An 18,179-nucleotide genomic window follows, 5' to 3' on the forward strand; every position below is an offset into this window, starting at 1 on the left:
GTTTTAGTGCTGAAAAGCCCTCTAATTTTGATCATCTCAAGCTCGATATGTATGCATATGAAAGAAATCTATCCTATGTCAGGAAAATATTGCATCTTCTACTATATTATCTCGACTTTTCATTTTGAAAAATAAAATTTTATACATTTATTCAGTCTGCACTATTTTTTAAGATTTAAATTTCATAATTATGGATAACTATAGATATTAATACCATTGCAAGGCTTTCCGCAGCTACATCTATAGGCATGGTTTAGAGGTGCACCTTACTTGATTTGTTAAGGTTGATGCCATGCATAAACCTTAACCATAAAATATTACCTCCTGATTGTTAAAAGATTAACGCTAATTCTTAGATGGATTCCTAAATTTCAAATTGAAGAAAATCCTCCCAAGTAACTTTCGCTGGGGTAGTAAGTGTAACATATGCTCCCACGGGAGCATGTAATACATGTGAAAAAATAAGTGTCAAATTTTTTACAAACTCAAAATCAAAATTCCAAATAGTTTTTAAACTAACATCAAATAATTTTTAGATAAATTCCCAAATTTTCATAACAAATAACTCTTATTAATTAGCTCTTTCATCCAAAGTCGTAGCTATATAATATGCTCCTATAGAAACACCTTCACGCACCACCTGCCGAAAGATTGTATGCTCCCCACTGAAGCAAGTTCTATAGGATGAGGTTCGTACAGGGCCCCTCTTTGTATTGTAGAAGTAAGTACATCTAAAATTTGCTCAGTGATATGTCCGAAACCTTCTGATGATTTAAAATTTTATTTTTATCTCGAATCTAGAATTTCAAAAATGTCACAAATTGGGCAGAAGAATAAATATTTGAAAATCTTAAAAAATAAAAAATAAAAAAAAAGTTACAAATAACTTCTTATAATGTGCTCCATTTTTAGGACGTAGAGAATTTTTTGTCTTTCATATCCACATATCTCGAGATGTTCTCCAATATCGGGATACCTTCTTTTAGAGGATTTTTGAGGTGTATTTACAACCTTATATAAACTTTTCATAGGGTGGCAACACGCCCACCAGGGCCATGCCAAGGATAGCCTAAGCTTTGACCTGAACCGGGCCAATAGGGATGTGACTTAGGCCTGATACTAACTAGGGCAAGAGAGGCTCGGCTAGGTCCAGTCCTACTCTTTTCTTAGGTTGCGCAGCCCAACCTTTTTGAGGGGGGATCAAGTTGGGCCAAGGTAGTTTGGATTGTAACTTGGAAAAAAATTAGAAGCAACATATTAGGTCACGCAGGGCCATGACCCATGGCCTAAACCCAGGCGCCTAGATTTCAAGCCTGGACCCATCCCTCGAGCTAAATTTTGGTGGTCAGGACCTTGGTTGTTTAGTGTCGGGCTGATCTCAAGGGCCAAACTGTTTAGTCTAGTCCTATCCTTCCCTAAGGACCAACCTCAAAAGAAAGTAAGGAAAACAAAAAATCACACTCTATGCATTCGCCAAAGTAACATCATAAGTTTAAATAGAGACCGGTGTTCAAAAAATCGACTCAGTCAAAGTATTCGGGACTTGGTCGAGGCGATTTAATTAGGCGAGTCCGAGTAACTCATCCAAGTCCAGCTCTTTTTCTTTAAAAAAATAGAAAAAAATACATTGTTATATATATATATATATATATATATATATTATTAGTGCCATCTTAATATAGAACGTTGTAAGCGGGCGTGTTGGTTTTTGTGATAATATATTTAAAGTTTAAACAATTATGTACAACCTACTCGGCTAAAACTAGCCTCGTCCATAGGGCGAGGCCAAGTTACTCGGCTGAGTCTGAGTTGCCTCGGCCGAGTTTTGAAACCATGATAGAGACCATCGAATTGTTGGCAATAGATCTAACAATTCGATCAAAGTGTTTGTAATGCTCAAAATAAAATTATTAATTACATGGTGATTTTAAGTATATTCCAAAATTATAATTAAAAACAATTATAAGTAGGTCATCAGCCCAATAGAGTAAATTTTACTGTGTGACTCCATATGTGACCATACGATACTTGATAATGACAAGAAAAATCTGCCAAAGATGAAGTATAAATCAAAACCGTAACACGTCGACCAGAAGAGAAGTGCACTAAGAAGGAGCTTAAACTACCAAAAAATAAAAGTTTAAATATTTTAACCTTAAAAGTCCAGCACTTCATACAAGGTAAAGTGAGAATGAATTGCCAAAGTGAGAGCATATTTATTTATTTTTTATTTTTTATTTTTTTTGGGGTAGTCCAGTGGGGAAAGAATCCCCTTTCTCCACGAGCAATTTAGTGTTGAGAGTAAGAGATGTGAGAAGAGAGAAGAGAGAGGGACGCATTGTGGAGTGGGGAAAAGAGACTTGATAATAAATGAGAGGAATACTTAAATGTTACTTATAATATACAATAGATTCAGAAATCGGTGAAAATCAGAAAGACAAGAGCATCAAGTATTTAATAACTAATAATGAGAGATAAATGTTTTCTAGTAAATTTAAAATTTTTATAGTGAGCATGGTATTATTAGATAGTTGACAGCTCCCAAAAAACAGGTTATTGAGATGATGAATCGTACTATTATTGAGCGTACTAGGTTTATATTGATTACCACTGGGTTCAAGCACTTTTTTTTAGTTAGAAGCATTTCAAATAGTAGGTTCCTAACTATCGGGTTTACCATTGTTGCTATTAACTACAAGACGTCTAAAAGGATTGGACAGGTAAATCAATTGATTATTCTTTTTTTTGTGTATTACATTATTCCAAAGCAGAAAAGAGCTAAGTCGGATACAAAATCTAAAAAGTACATTTTTTCTTGGATATATGCATGATATAAAAGGGGTACAAATTGCAAGATCCTGCTCACCACAATTCTCTTTGTGTTTTACTCATTTTATTTTCTACATTAATTTTCCTTTCCTTTATTTTTGCCCAAACCTTGATTCTTTCCGTATGTACGTCATAGACTTTATATTCTTTCTTTTACTATTTTATTAGAAGGGTATAAATAACTAATGACAATTATTTTAGCAAAAATATAGTTTACCAAATGGCATGGCTCATTGTTGTGCACCATATTGGCGGCCACTTAACCTCCCTGACGCCGGTGAATAAAGAAAATTGGGGGCATAACTCTGTCACCAAAGACCATGCAAATACATTCTAAATTACATGACTATACTGAAGTATTGGAGTTTGCAGCAAGCACCCAATGAACACTCAGATATTTAAAAAGCGAACTCCTAATCTACTTGAAAAATCGGGTAGGGCATGTCTTCCCAACTAAATTACAAAAAAAAAAAAACCAAAATTGTATGTCTATTTCAGAAACCAGGCTAACTTGGCAAACAATGGTACATGTAGTGGGAATAATTTAAGGGAAAAAGTTTATACAAGGGGTCAATGTTGTATTATTAAGATAAGGTGCACCTCAAAATTTTATTGGAAAAGATGGTTTTGATGCAAAAAAAAGCCCCATATAAATCTATATTTATGAAAACTATTTGTACTTTATTCATTATAATTTGCTGAAAATCACATATTTTTTACGAAAATGCCCAAAATAGCTGAAAAATATCTAGAAATTTAATTAAGTAATATTATGCATAGTATAGGAGTTGTACCAAATATCTAACAAGATAACATTATTTAAAGAATACCAATTTTAGATGAGATAGTCAATTTCATTGTCATCTAAGCGGGTAGGGTTGGCAATGGACCCGGACCCGACCCATATCCTTCAGATATACCCGACATGGGTCCAAGTATGGATCTAAGTTTTGGACCCACAGGTAGGATTCGGGTCCAATAAAAGATAACCAAATAGTTCCTAGTCATGGTACGGGTCCTCCTATACCCGACCCGACTAGTACCCATACCCGAATTTTCAGTTTATCCAAAGGCAAAAGCCTCAACCCTAAAATCGTTTCAATACTTTTTGTCTTCCCGTAGTTCTCCAAATAGCCAAACCCCATCACCATCATTCCTCTCTACAATTCTCCCTCTCTTAGTTTCTTGGAGACATAGTTCTCCATCTGGATCTCGAATGTCTTTCTCTCTCTCTCTCTCTCACTCTCTCTCTCTCTCTCTCTCTCTCTCTCTCTCTCTAATCATCCACCCTTTAAAAATCAGTTATCTGTTGTTCACCATTATAGACTATAAAAAATAAAGCTCATAGTGAGGGTGTAATGGACCCAACCAGATCCAGGACCTGATGGGAGTGACCCGGGACTCAACGAGTACAGGTATGGGTCTAACTTTTAGACCCGATAGATTGGGTTTGGGTCCCATACCCGACCCATCGCCACCCCGATAAGCAGGCCTGAGAGTGTGTATGGAGCTAGAGAATACAAGAGAGAGAGAGGGGGGGCGGTGGGGAAAACATAGGTTAGACAGATAGAGATCACCGCTGATCATATAGATATAGATTGAGGATAGGGTGGAAAATATCGAAGGACATTTCTATCCATGTTGTGAAGCATGTTTAACACTTATTAGAAACCCAGATAGGAAGACCGGTTCTCTAACATGGAAATAGGCCTTTTCAATAATATTTTTAATTTTGAAAAAGTAAAAATCACTAAAATCAATAAAAAAAATGGGTTGGAATCAAAAGGTTTCTTGACTGGCTCACTTGTTTTTTTGCCGGAATTGGGGTGAGTCTATCAAAACCATACCTATTCACTATTCTAACTAAGAGCAAAAATACTCCCTAGTAATTTTGAATCAATTATTCTTAATTGAGAGCTATATTTTTTAAATCCTGAATGTTTAAGAGATTGTTTATAAATAGATGATTTACTTTTTGTACAAGAAAGTCACAATCATTATTATCTTTTAAATTTCAAAATGAATGGTACGAGTGTCATTCATTAGACACTAAGTTCCATAAAAAAATTCTCAAACTTCATAACTCACCCCAAGCGGTCCAATTTGATATCTAATAAATGGAAATAGTTGTGACTTCATCATACAAAAAGTAAATGATCTTGTTATAAATAATCCCAATGTCAGCTTGTTTGGGCTTCACCAACTCGTGATTCACTCGAGTTGGCTCCAATTGGAAGCCAAAACTCCAAGAGTAAAATCTACTGGATTTCGAGATAGAAATCCCTATAATTGCTCAAGCATCCCAATTCTTCAATTTTAAAATTTTGGTTATTAAAATTACCAAGGTCGCCATCGAGTCGGATGAAGGGACTCAGGATCGATCCACTGCCGAGTCAAAACCGAGTCCGACTTTTTAAACCAGGGCGTAAACGCCAACCTTGCCCTTTAATTTGATCCAAATTATACTTTTTCCATAAAAGAGAGATCAATACTCTTTTTCCCTTCAAAATTTCAAAATTTTCTTTATTTGAAAGAGATATCTACTACTCTTTCTTCTCCACAATTTGCTTTCTCTATGGAAGGTTGAGCCAAAACTGATAGTCCTCGAGACAAAACCAGATGGAGCACGTGGGGACAGACCTCCAATTACCATGCGACCGAAGGTCCAAACAGGAAATCCCTTTCCCTCCTTTTTTTTTCTTCAAATTTTTATTTTTCCTTTATTTATCAAATTTCTTTTCTTTTTGCTTTTTTTGACTATCCCTTTCTTGGGTCAGAAGGACTTAGAAACTCTCTTTTAAGAAAGGCAGGCACGCGAGAAAATGACACGTGGCAGTCTGCTTCTTTAGACTGCCCCTTCTCACGAAGCCCCATGCCCCTTTAATAAGCTAAGAATAAAGCAAACGACGCAGATCTAAAGTTAAAGCCTCGAATCGCGACCGGTTCGGCCGGTCAACACCGCCAAAGGCCCTTGTACGGGCTTCGATGTGACTTGCGGTAGCCGGTCGGGTTCCTGATGCACTGAGGCCGTACCAGACGTGACCGGTTAAGTACCGTGACTCAGATATCAGATACTCTGACGGTATCGGGAATCTCAAAAATGATCCTCGGTTTTCAAGAAATTACTAAAAATTGCCCTTTTTAGGAGAGGTTAGGATTCGGGGGTAAGGTATTAGCCTTGTCGAAAAAGACGAAAATGCCCTGGGATCTCTCGAGTGACCTCATAAAAAATGATCAATTTTTTTTTTTAAAAAAGAAATATATAAAAAGATTAATTATTTTGAAATAAAATAACAAGTCAAGATTCGTACAATAGGCTTTAATTAATTTAATTAATTGAAAGAAAAACTATGATGATGATAAAACTATCTACTTTTAATACAAGATATAGAAGCACGTAACTCTTTTGATACTGTAACATAGAAGTGGTAATATGATGTATCCACTTGCTAAAATTTTGGTATCACTTGCTCTAGGAACTTAACATATCAACTTTATTAGAAGAAGCAAATTCGGAATTACATCTTCCAAAAATCAAATACGCCTTTATTCTCAACTCTATTTTATGAAGGCTATTTCTTCCCAACATGCATATTCTATGTAGTGTGAATGGGTTAATGATGCAAAATTTAACCAAATACTTTCACAAAAGAGCAAAAATTGCTCATGTTCTCCATTCTAATTTCTCTCTCTTGGTTCTACAAGTCATTGTCTTGACTCCAATACCTTTCTCTCTAGGCAAATTGATGGGATCACTTTTATTATTTCCCTTCAACATGGTTGAAAGTTGAGACCCATCAACATTCTTATGTAGTGCACAGACGAGGCAACAAGATCATGTGTGCAGCCACTTGCTATGTACATAATACATACAAATAAACTTAGTGAGTTGGTTTGGGAATTTAGGGAAAATTTTAAATATGAAATTATCAACTATTTGACATTTTAATTTTTGACTATATCGTCATGATGATGTATATTTTGATGGAATTTTTTAAATTAAATCCAAATAAATAGGTAAAATGATAAATACTTCATCTCTTAGATGAAGTTTGGTAGGTTATCCTTCAAGCAATTATTTTGATGGATTTCATGATCAACATTATACAAAAGATAGAGTGAAAGGGTCTGAGTCGTGGTGGTAGCACCCCCATGTCAAGTTACAATGCTGATACCACCCAGTGACACCTTCAAAAGAGTTAACTCTCTATTCTATTCGAAAAAAAACTGGTAGGGGACTATCTTCGCCATTGAATTACCCAAAAAACATGATAAAGTACCTATATATTATTTGCATTGGTGTGTGTGGTGATGAAAGAGTGAAAGGGAGTTTTGTTTGAAAATTCAATAACAGGGTTGGGTCCTAGCCCTTGAAGGACGGTTTGGTCATATCGAGAGCTATAAAAAGAAGGAAATGCATATTGGTCAATTTATAGGAAAGTGGAAAGAAATCTATGCCCCAAATTTTGATAGACTTCCGAGTAGGGCCGCATTCTTTTGTACGATAGACAGATTATCGAGTGGGGACAAATTGGTAATTTTATCTTCTTTTGACCAATGAAACTTCATTTAACTGCCAGCTATGTCCAAGAATAGTTAGGACTTAGGAGTGTGCGGCCGAGTTTAGTAACATCGTGGAACATCAAAAGCATATGAGACCTGGCCCTCGAAAATTAAGGCCTGCACCATGTAATGCGGCCCAAGGGCCAGGACAGGGCTGAGAAACCACGGCCCAAGGCTTGTCCGGGCCTGGGTCTGCCCCGGGGTGGTTCTTTAATTTTTGTTCTTTTATATATTTTTTATTTTACTTGGCCTGGCTAAGCCCGACTTGGCATTGTAGGGCAGGTTAGGCCCATGCTAAGGTCTCTTTGGTTGGGTCAGGGCTAGGCGAGGCATTGGCCGACCCTATGGGGGACTAGGGCAGCTCGACCTGTTGTTAGTCCTAACAAAACTATGACATGATACACAACTCCCTCATGCTAAGTTAACTTATAACTAATATGCGGTGAAATCAAGGGTATGTTTGGTTCGTGTTAAAATAATTTTTGGATAGTATTTTCATATGAAAAACATTCCTTCCTATCTTTAGATTTGGGAGTACTTTCACCACAATCGGTCCCAATACAACTTTTCACACCAATTGACCGTTAATTAGTGTGAAAACATTCCCGCATCTAACTACATGAAAAAACAATTTCACGATACAAAAACCCGATCTGTTGAGCTCATGTACTTTGCAATAGACATATCAGTTTGGTTGAGAGATGTTAAGAGTTCGAATTCTTGAGTTTGATTGAAAAATCCTAATCAACTTGACCTAATCGTTTAATGCATATTGCGACCATATGTATTTGCACACACCAAAGTATAATATACTTTCCCATGATAATATAGATCATACTCGAGCCTATATCACAGTATATTTCCCGTGTGAACGCAGCGCATGCCGTGATACCATTCAGCATATAAACGTTATGGTACATAAATCATCATCCATCTGTTCTCAACATGAACGGTCAAAATGAATTGTTCATTTGTATTCACTTGTTAATTTAGACAAAATTTTTGCTTGATTGAAGGAACGATCAATCTCAAACATTTCTTGTTGACAATGGACGGTTAAGGATGTTTATGTAGCATACATGCATGTAAATGGCACCATTATAACCAAAGCTTTTTTATTAACGATACATTTAAGTTGGGAGTGACGTAAGTCGCCTCAAAAAATAGTTTCCGCAAGAGGTGGCACGTCTTATTGCTTTTATTACAATGATTCTGAAAGTTATATATCTGCCAATACACTCTATGGCATATCACGAGCTAGGAAAAGGCTTTGACGACGATGATGATAGAAACAATTAATCTCGAACATTTGTTGTTGACATTGGACGGCTAAGGATGTTTATGCAGCATACATGCATGTAAATGACACCATTATAAACCAAAGCTTTTTCATTAATAATACATTTAAGTTCGGAGTGACGTAAGTCGCCTCAGAAAATAGTTTTCGTAAGACGTGGCACGCCTTATTGCTTTTCTTACAATGATTTTGAAAGTTATATATCTTCCAGTACACTCTTTTCTATTTTTCTCTATGGCATATCACGTGTTGAGAAAATGCTTTGATGATGATGATGATAGCATATCACACATTGATTTTTATCGTAGGCAAAATCGGGATTTGCCGGTCTTCTCACATAATTTCTCTTTCCCAAATGCAACAAACATGACTTTTTTTGTACATAAAATCTCGAGAAATTTGGTCGAAATTAAAACGGTCATTATAACGGGCTTTCTAGAACACAAAACAGGGCAAGTGTTTCTTGCTATCAATTGAATTTCAAATAGTGTGCTAGCGCATGCGCAATCGTCCGATGCCAGCAAAGGACTGCATTTTTCATCTCAATGTCCATCACCCTCTTCTCAAGGAATGTGAACACTAGGACCCATACATACCAACCGTCAATCATCAACATCAAATGGAGCTCAAGGTGGTAGCAAACTGTTTGAGACGCAATCGATAGCACACTAACAAATTAGAAATCGTCATTTAGTAGGATTAGTAACACAGTTTTCAACTACCTAAAATAAGTAAGGGAATCCATGTAGCCCAAAATGGATGGTTTTGTGGCAATCGGCCTCAAGGGCATTTCGGTCACAATTTTAAAAAATCCAAAGGATTATGTACATATATTTCGTTCCCTATAAATAGCGACGAAAAGCCTTCGCCGTATTCATTTCTGGGCCAAAAAGTACAGTAAGGTCGGGCACCCGCCCACAATATCAGACAGGCGGAGTTATTTCATAAACTCCACCGGAATCTCGTCTGAAGACGGCCAAACTTCGCCGGAAACAACCAAAATACCGCCGTAAACCACTCCCTCTGCTCATATTCCACTAACTTGAGTGGACAGACTCTCCGGAAAACCACTGAGGTATTGTTTACATACCATCATTTCGTTTTTTGCATGGTCCATCTCCTATTACCGACCCTGGTTTTTTGAAATTTCGAAATAGTTGAAATGGGTGTCTTCAAAAGCGTAAAATATCTCGACAGCCCCTTTTTTCGTTCGAAAATGAATCCTTTACTCTTGAAATCTGATTTTCTTTTGACATGAATAAATTCTGGTGGATTATTTTCTTTTCAGACGAGGACGTCTGGTTTTTTCCGTTATTTGAAATGGCGGTCATCGCTTGATTTGAGGTCTTTTGAGCTGAAATTTATGTGTGTTTTATTTGATTTCCCTCAGCAAAGAGGGGGTAGGGGGTTGGGCTTCACTGTTTTCTCTCATTTTTTGAGAAAGTTCAGAAATGATCCTTTGCCATTGATTTACCTTCTTAAAATTTGCTTGTTTTTTTATTTGGTTACTATGCCAACTAGTGCATGAAAATCTCTCTCTCTCTCTCTAGAAATGCAAGTCTTTCCTCCTAAAGTTCCACTGATTAAAAATCTCTCTCTTCTCTCTGTGTTTTAAGGCTTGGAAATGACTAAAGCGTCATTAATCAATAATTAGTTAAGAGGTCTCTCTTTCCATTGGTTTAAGATCATAAAAAATTAAAAAGTTAGGAACCCAACCCATTTCCGTCTCCCTCTTCCGTTGCTTTTTGTCCTTTTTGTTTCCATTCTAATCAGCATTTGAATGCCTTTACCTTTTCCTACTTATTTCTTTTTTTCAATTTGTTATTTTCAAATAATCGAATACTACGACTATTTAAATTAAAGGAATTTAATTTTTAACGTGCATTTATTTATTGTCTTACATCTAGTGCACCAAAAAGTGTCCCAATCATTTACCCAAATGTCACAATCCCCGCCACCCTATATTTCTCTTTTGTGACGATTTTACCCTCGCTGAGTTCTCTGGTGCTGGCGTTTTATTGGTGGAAACGAAGGGCATAAATGATAAATCTGAATTTTCGAAGTTTGAAAATGGAAAGCTTTAAGCGGGAATACTGTTTGTGATCCCTGTCGCTTTTGTAATATCGATGAAGACTGGTGGTCTTCTTAGCCTTTTTCGTGAGGACATCCAATTAATACGGTTCATAGATCATCCATCCAATTCATTTTTTTGGGTCCATATAAATATAAGGACAATAATTTATTTGCAATGTGTCATGTCCACAGTCTATTTTCAAGATTTTCATCGATTTATAGATCTTTTTTATTTGAATTATTTTTAGAATTTAAAATTTTATAAGTAACGAAAAAAATGATTGATTTCTCGCGCCATCTTAAAAAATTTTATACTAAAATTGCATAGACAAAATTTAGAGGTGCTTATTAGTCATTACTTTGATTAAGGTTGTAACTTTATGCAAACTGCACCCTTAATAATTAATGGAAAAGTATACCAAGAGGCTATTTACTTTTTGGCACAAGAAAGGAGGTCCCAACCATTTTGACCATCAATTTTGAAATCAAATTGTTGCGAGTGTACTTGTGATTAAACTCAAAGCCCAACAAAACATTTATTGAACTTTGTGATATATCCAAATCATCGAATTGGACATCTGGTGGTTAGGATTAAGTGTGGTTTTTGTCCTAAAAGATAAATGATCCCGTAGTATAAAACACCATGATTAATAATGATGTGTAATTTTGAAATTTTTAGAATTGTTTGGTCATTCTTGTATTAGTTGAGGGTTTTTTCAATTACCATTGGCAGACAAATCTATGCATCGTGGAACCGGCCTGTTAGATCGGAATCAATCACTGGTTGGTTTTGGTTTTGGCCGATCTTGGTGATCTAGCTGTGTATTTTTAAAAATATATAAAATCCTAAAAAATAAGTGAATTGTTTGTAATGCATTTTTTTTAAATTTTTTTCATCATTTCCGTAAAGATCGAAAAATGTTTTGGCCACTTATTTTTACATTTTCCCTTTTTGAAAAATTTCAAAAATACTCTTGAGTAGAAATATATTTATTTATTTTTATTAATTTACAATTTTATTTGGAGGTGCAATGTACAATGATGCTTTAAATATATTTTTCATATTTTTTAAATTTGTTATATTTATTTTATTTTTTAATACATTTTTAACTAGAGGGGACTTATCAGGTTAAACCCGTTGAACCAATCGGTTTACCGATTACTTGATACCGGCCGAAAGCCGGTTCGATTTTTCGAACGCTACTCCGTATCGTGCGATATTTTATAAGGAAAGTTTTATTGTGTCAGCGAACTCACCTATGCATGTGAGTAACCCACCAAAATCCATCTTTAACAAAGATTTTAGATATAAAAATTTAGGATTTACTAATTTCAATCAATATGGTGACTTTTGGTAGCTTTTTCAAAAAAAAAGAAATTATTTTTGAATTTTGTCTTTTACGGTGTATGTTGCCTTTTCTGGATGTCATATTTTGAAAATGGACGTCTGATGGGTGAGGAGACTCACAAGTTAAGTCAGCAGCACTCACCACAACCCTCTGGTTTCCCCCACATGTGTGTAGTCGTTTTCGAATGGGAATCTTGTCTCTCTCCACGCAGGGACAAACATATTGTTGGGTAGGTGCTGTTCAGACAATGCTCGTTAATGGCGCTGCTCTGCTCATTTTTCGCGGACATTCTCTGGACTCAATAGCGATCCGTGTCCCTTGAAAGTGAAAAAGTACACGAAGAGTCTATTTATTTTTGGAACTCTTTTCCCATATTTTATTCAAATTGGGTGGTTGAAAAAGTATACAACGAGGCCATTTATCATTAGAAAGATGAGGTCACAGTCACTCTTCAATGCTGATACGTTTTAAATCTGGTGGCTGTAAGAGTGTCGTAGATTGGACTTAAAAAAAAAAATTGAAATTTTGTGATACACTTTAAGCCATCCAATTTTAAGGGTTATGAGTAATTATGACTTCCTTTCGATAGAGATAAATGGTCCCATGGTATAGAATTTCTTGGTTGGATCTTACATCAAAACATATTTTTTTCAAAAAATCTCTGATTTTTTCAATCTGTTAAGAATTTTGCTATTTTTAAAAGATTTTAAAAAATTCTGTTTTTTTAAATGAGCCAATATAAATATGTATCTTATATTTTTTGAAAAAACTTTTTTAAAAAACTTCTTCCATGTAACTTTATCCTTTCATAATTTAATATTATTGGATTTTGGTTTAGAGATAAGCATGTTAAAAGTGGGACTAAATTAAGAATCTTGATTGAAACAAAAAATTCCACTGAAAATATTCACCGTATGTTCCCTAAAAAAATTGTATTTAAAAAAAATATAAGTATTCACCACTATGTTCCCTTGAAATATGCACCACTATAGCGTTGATACATTCAAAATTTGGATACAAGTATTACCCTAATGATACTATGCAAGAACATAAAATAATTTTTTAACGGTTTTAATCTAACCATCCAATAGTTATAAATCATAATCTTATCTTGTGTCATTTTCACATATCCTATTTTTTCACTCCAAGCTAAATTTGAAATATTCACTATCTTTATGTTTAACCCAATGTTTTGGATTCAACTTTTAGGAATAAAAATAATTTATTACTGGTGTTTTAGTTTGCCAACACATTGTTATTTGCCGACTTGCTAACTATAGGTTGGGTTACTAACCTAGAGCAAACAATGAGTCTTGCCGACTTGCTAACTATAGGTTGGGTTACTAACCTAGAGCAAACAATGAGTCCGCATTTTCATTTTTATGTGAAGACTACTATTAGAACCCATGTTTTTGTTATGGACACAGTTTTTATGAGTCCACGTAGAAATGAGTCACCTCTTAAAAATTTATTTTTGAGATGGATTTTTTGACTTAGTTTTTAAAGACACGTAATCTCTAACATTGAGATCATGAATATGAAAGAATAAACAAATTTTAAAAATTAAAAATAATAATCTTGTTAATAAATAATTTGGACCGATATTTTCAATTGTTTTTGGATAGACCACTTACTTACATCCATCTTTAAGATGAATGCTTATACGTCGAGGACTGCAAATGTAGAAATGTGGTCCCCGCCGCATGGTACAATTTTCCTTTATGTTATTCTTACCCAAAACATGGGTGGAATTTACTATACACGTAGCCCCTTGTGGTTTTGTGGGACTAATAACATGTGGGCAAGTCGCCATCTCCTTCATTTTCAGTTAGCTAACTTTGAGCTGTCTTTCTTTGTTCTTTCTTTAAAGCCTTAAACTACTTTTCATTGCTGAACTTCTATTCTGCCTTGCTTCAGTGTTCAGATCCTGGTTGAGAATTCTAAATAAACTATAAAGAAAACATTGATGGGATCGAAGGAAGAAAGCTTAAAAGATTAAGTCACTCTGCTAAAATAAAAAAAAAGAAACAGCTCGAAAACTACAGCTTTCTGAGCCTCTAATTCAATTGGGTACAAGAACTATTTATTACTTCTTGTTAAGAGCTTCTTCTGTGTTTGTAGTCCATTTGTTTTTAGTAGCTTTTGCTAGATTAGTTGTTTTCCATAGCTTTTGCTAGATTAGTTGTTTTCCATAGCTTTTGCTAGATTAGTTGTTTTCCATAAACTGGAGAGCTTCTGAAAAGATTAAATGTACTTTTAAGACTCTAAAACTGTTTAAGATTTAATGTTTTCCAGATATGCAACACTGGTTTCCAATCTGAATTGGTTGGTAATAGTTAATGAAAGTGCCAAAAGTGGTCTGATAATTAGAAACTTTGGTTTTCTAGTTCATAAAAAACTCTCCTTCAAAAATGTTAAACTCTTTCAAGGATTAGCCTTGAAATAAATTGTGAAGTATATTTTTTATTTTTGGATAAGTAATTGTGGAGTATCTAACTATGCATCAATAGCAGAGGTCTTTTGGGATTGAAATTATTTATTTTTCAAGATTGGAGAATCAATACAAGTTGACTATGTAACAGTGGCATTCAGTATGAGAGAAGGAAAAATTGACTGTTAAAAATTGAAAAAGGGAAAGTAAAGGAAAGCAAAGGAGGTAGGCTAACTGTCCTATACATATTTGCTATATAGGATGTTATTATTGCTGGGTCCTTTGATTTTCTCCTTTTATTTGTTACTTTATAAATGGATTGCTATGAACAATAATTTAGTTGGGGGAGCATTCTTAATTTCTTCTGTAGTGTATCTGTTGTTGGATTGCTCTCTCTCTCTCTGTGAATACTCTTGAATGAAATGCCAACTCTGTGGGAGAATTGAGGTTTCCTCTTTGTTAACAGGGCGGGTTTCATCAGCAAGGAAGGATGCTGGCGTGCATTGCTTGCTCAAAGCATTTGGATGATGGAGAAGAGGAGGAAAATGCACGCGGCACTCCAAGGAATAAAGATGGTGTCAAAAGCATCACTGCCCAGGTCCCTTATCTCTCTCTCCGCATTTTTTTCTTTCTTTGTCGTGAGTTTACTCTGATTGATGAGGAAAAAACTTCCATGCCTCCCCAACCCCCAATTTCTCTTTCTGTGGTTTTTCCTTCTCTCTTTTTCTCGTGGTAGCTTGGAGCCATTTCTTTTGTCACACTTTCTTATAAATTATGGGGTTTGCATGAATCTCTCTGTCTCCGGTTGCCTTGTGTTAGGCTAATTCCTTTTTCTGAGGGACAAGCTTCAAGATTCAAACGCTGAAACTTCTCTCTTTAAATTCACAGATAAAGGACATGGCCTTGAAATTCTCGAGTGCGTACCGGCAATGCAAGCCATGCACCAGTAGCTCCTCTTCTTATCGGAAGGGCCGGCACCCATTCTTAGACATCGATGCAGCCTCAGAAGAGCCATCAAGCTATGCCTATCATAGGCCAGGGAGCTCTTCCTCCACACCAGCTTGGGATTTTCCAAGCCAAGGTTCAGACCCACATGCACTAGTAGATTCATCGAGGTTCAAGAGACCATTGAGCCTAGAGGGTTCGAGTGGGCTTGGTGTGGGATCGGGTCGTGTGGTCTTGGAAGAGGAGGAGGAGCCAAAGGAGTGGCAGGCTCAGGTTGAGCCTGGTGTGCTCATCACCTTTGTCTCATTGCCTGGAGGTGGGAATGATTTGAAGAGGATACGGTTCAGGTAATTTCATGGTTTGCTCACCTTTGCTTTTTTTTCCCGGAGATGTTAAATTTCTTACAGGCCTTAGGGTTGGACTGCTGCTCAGTCGACCCTAGAAAGCTGTAGGTGGGTCCAGGGCCAGATCGGCCCCAGAGCATACTGGGTCAGGACTGGGTCGGGGCCAATCGTACCTGTTTGCACCTGTAATGGTGTTGTGGTTGGTTCCTTGGTCTTATAGTGTTATGGAATGGGTTCCATTCTTCTTTTTTTTGTGGGGAAAAAAGTAAGAAGTTGGTTTCTCTGAACTTGATTATTTTTGCCTCCTCTTCTTTTTCTTACTGACTGATTCTTTTTATATTTGGCTTTCAAATTGATCTCTGAACTTGTTCTCCTTTGATTTGGGGTATGCCACAGCCGTGAGCTATTTGATAAATGGCAAGCACAGAGATGGTGGGGTGAGAACTATGACAGGATTATGGAGTTGTACAATGTGGAGAGGTTCACACGCCAAGCAGTCAACCTTCCTACTCCCCCAAGGTCTGAGGATGAGGTACCATCTCTTAATCCCAACAGTCTTTTCTTCTGAATGTCTTTCAAATAGTTTGATCAAGTATCATCCTTATATGATATAGTATGAGCATCATCATCCAAGCCTTATCCCAACCATTTGGGGTCGGCTATATGATATAGCATGATGAACTCTAAAAAATTGGACTGCCTGTTGCAGTTACCATGATGCACTTGTGCAAGAAAGAACATAAAATGGTTTCTTCTAGATCACAAATCCTACAATTAGCTGACCATGGGCCGGTACTGGGCTTTGGTCTGTCTGGGCCCGAATGGGGCTCAAAGTCCTGGTCCACACTGTGGACTGAAATAAGGAAGAAGGTTGGGACCTTATTAACATATTATACTGTGCTTAATTGACTAATATTTAGCATTGCCATATTTGATATGTAGAGAGATGCCAGTTCTAGGGTAAATTCAGCTCGAGAGAGCCCTGTGACACCCCCTCTTGCCAAAGAGCGAACACACCGGAACTTTTACCGACCCACTGGGAAAGGATATTTTTCAGATTCGGCAGAGAAATGGGCATCAGCTGGCTCCAGTTATGGTGGCTACAATAGCCATATCTTTAACAGTAATAGTAACATTAACAATAATAATAGAGGGGAGACTTCATCAATAGATGCTTCGAGGACTACAAGCTCATCAAGGGATGAAGCCTCAGTGTCATATAGCAATGCAAGCGAGGCAGAAACAGAGTGGGTGGAGCAGGATGAGCCTGGGGTTTACATTACAATCAGGGCCCTGGCCGATGGGACTCGTGAGCTTCGTAGGGTCAGATTCAGGTGGGTTTTTGGCTCTTAAGTTTTTAGTCTCTTTTCATTGGGATCAAAACTGTTCATTGCTTTGTTGGACAATGATGGAGAAGGTACGATCATCTGAGCTAGACAAAACGTCTCTCCATCACTGTCCAACCCACTGATGGGTCATGATGACTCGAAGAAGTCCGGTTTTATTTTCAGTCACTGCTTTCCTTTTTGCAAGTTTACATAGTGACTCTTACGCCCATTCGGTTTTTACAGCCCTTGCATATAAAATCTGTAAGCTAGGAGTGCCTACAAACAGTAGTGGATTTTTTTTGTACCAAAAATAAATGGTCTTATGATCTACAACCCCAATTACTTTATCTAGAAAATGCTGGTTGGAAATAACTAATTTTCCATTATGTTTCATTCAATAAAGGATTTATTCTAATGACTTGCGGGGTTTTGGTTATTTGCAGTCGTGAAAGATTTGGAGAAGCCCATGCGAAGCTCTGGTGGGAGGAGAACAGAGAGAGAATACAGGCTCAGTACCTCTGATAGCACATCCATTAAAATGCATAGATATGGTCAGGCCGGGAGGTCTGGAGGGTGGGGGGCTGCATGGATACATGTGGGAGGCGGCAAATATTTTTCCCTTTTGACATTTGAGTTCCAATTTTTCCCTTTCTTTTTCTTTACCTGGGAAACGTTCACATAGAAAATTCATGATTAAATTACAATACAGCAAAGAAAAAGAGTGATGTACTTCATGTTTTGATTTATTGGAATGGGTTCTAATTTTTGCTTCTGTTCCTCATGTCCCTTAGAAACTGATCTTTTTCTTCATAATAAACTCATTTAGTCCAAATCTCTTATACTGTGGGCCTCCATAGCTATGGGCCAACACTCCAGTTAACTAATCATTCTCAAAACTTGGGGCTCAAAATCAGGTCAGGTTGACGCCACCGGTCCCATTGAGAATCTGTTAGTAGACTCTTGGGTCCAGGTTGGGATCAACTCAATCCAATGTGTGTGCATCACCTTATAATGTAATTT

At 36.6% G+C, this 18,179-nt stretch overlaps 1 protein-coding gene across 2 annotated transcripts; it reads left to right on the forward strand.

The window, feature by feature from the left end:
- The first annotated feature begins 9,441 nt into the window (after positions 1-9,441).
- Positions 9,442-17,931, forward strand: LOC18443958 (protein BREVIS RADIX). Of its 2 annotated transcripts, none has more exons than XM_006854137.4 (6): positions 9,442-9,764; positions 15,009-15,140; positions 15,431-15,834; positions 16,228-16,363; positions 16,774-17,165; positions 17,603-17,931. In XM_006854137.4, the coding sequence occupies exons 2-6, from the start codon at positions 15,033-15,035 to the stop codon at positions 17,679-17,681; spliced, it is 1,119 nt and encodes a 372-aa protein (XP_006854199.1). In that variant the 5' UTR covers positions 9,442-9,764; positions 15,009-15,032; the 3' UTR covers positions 17,682-17,931. The 2 variants fall into 2 exon arrangements, with proteins under 2 accessions (XP_006854199.1, XP_088716975.1); XM_088860849.1 differs by lacking the exon at positions 9,442-9,764 and adding an exon at positions 14,668-14,767.
- Positions 17,932-18,179: the final 248 nt, after the last annotated feature.

The sequence above is a fragment of the Amborella trichopoda genome, chromosome 3 (assembly GCF_054954075.1).
Source record: "Amborella trichopoda isolate Santa Cruz 75 chromosome 3, AtrichopodaSantaCruz75HAP2 v2.0, whole genome shotgun sequence".
In the NCBI taxonomy this organism is placed as follows: domain Eukaryota; kingdom Viridiplantae; phylum Streptophyta; class Magnoliopsida; order Amborellales; family Amborellaceae; genus Amborella; species Amborella trichopoda.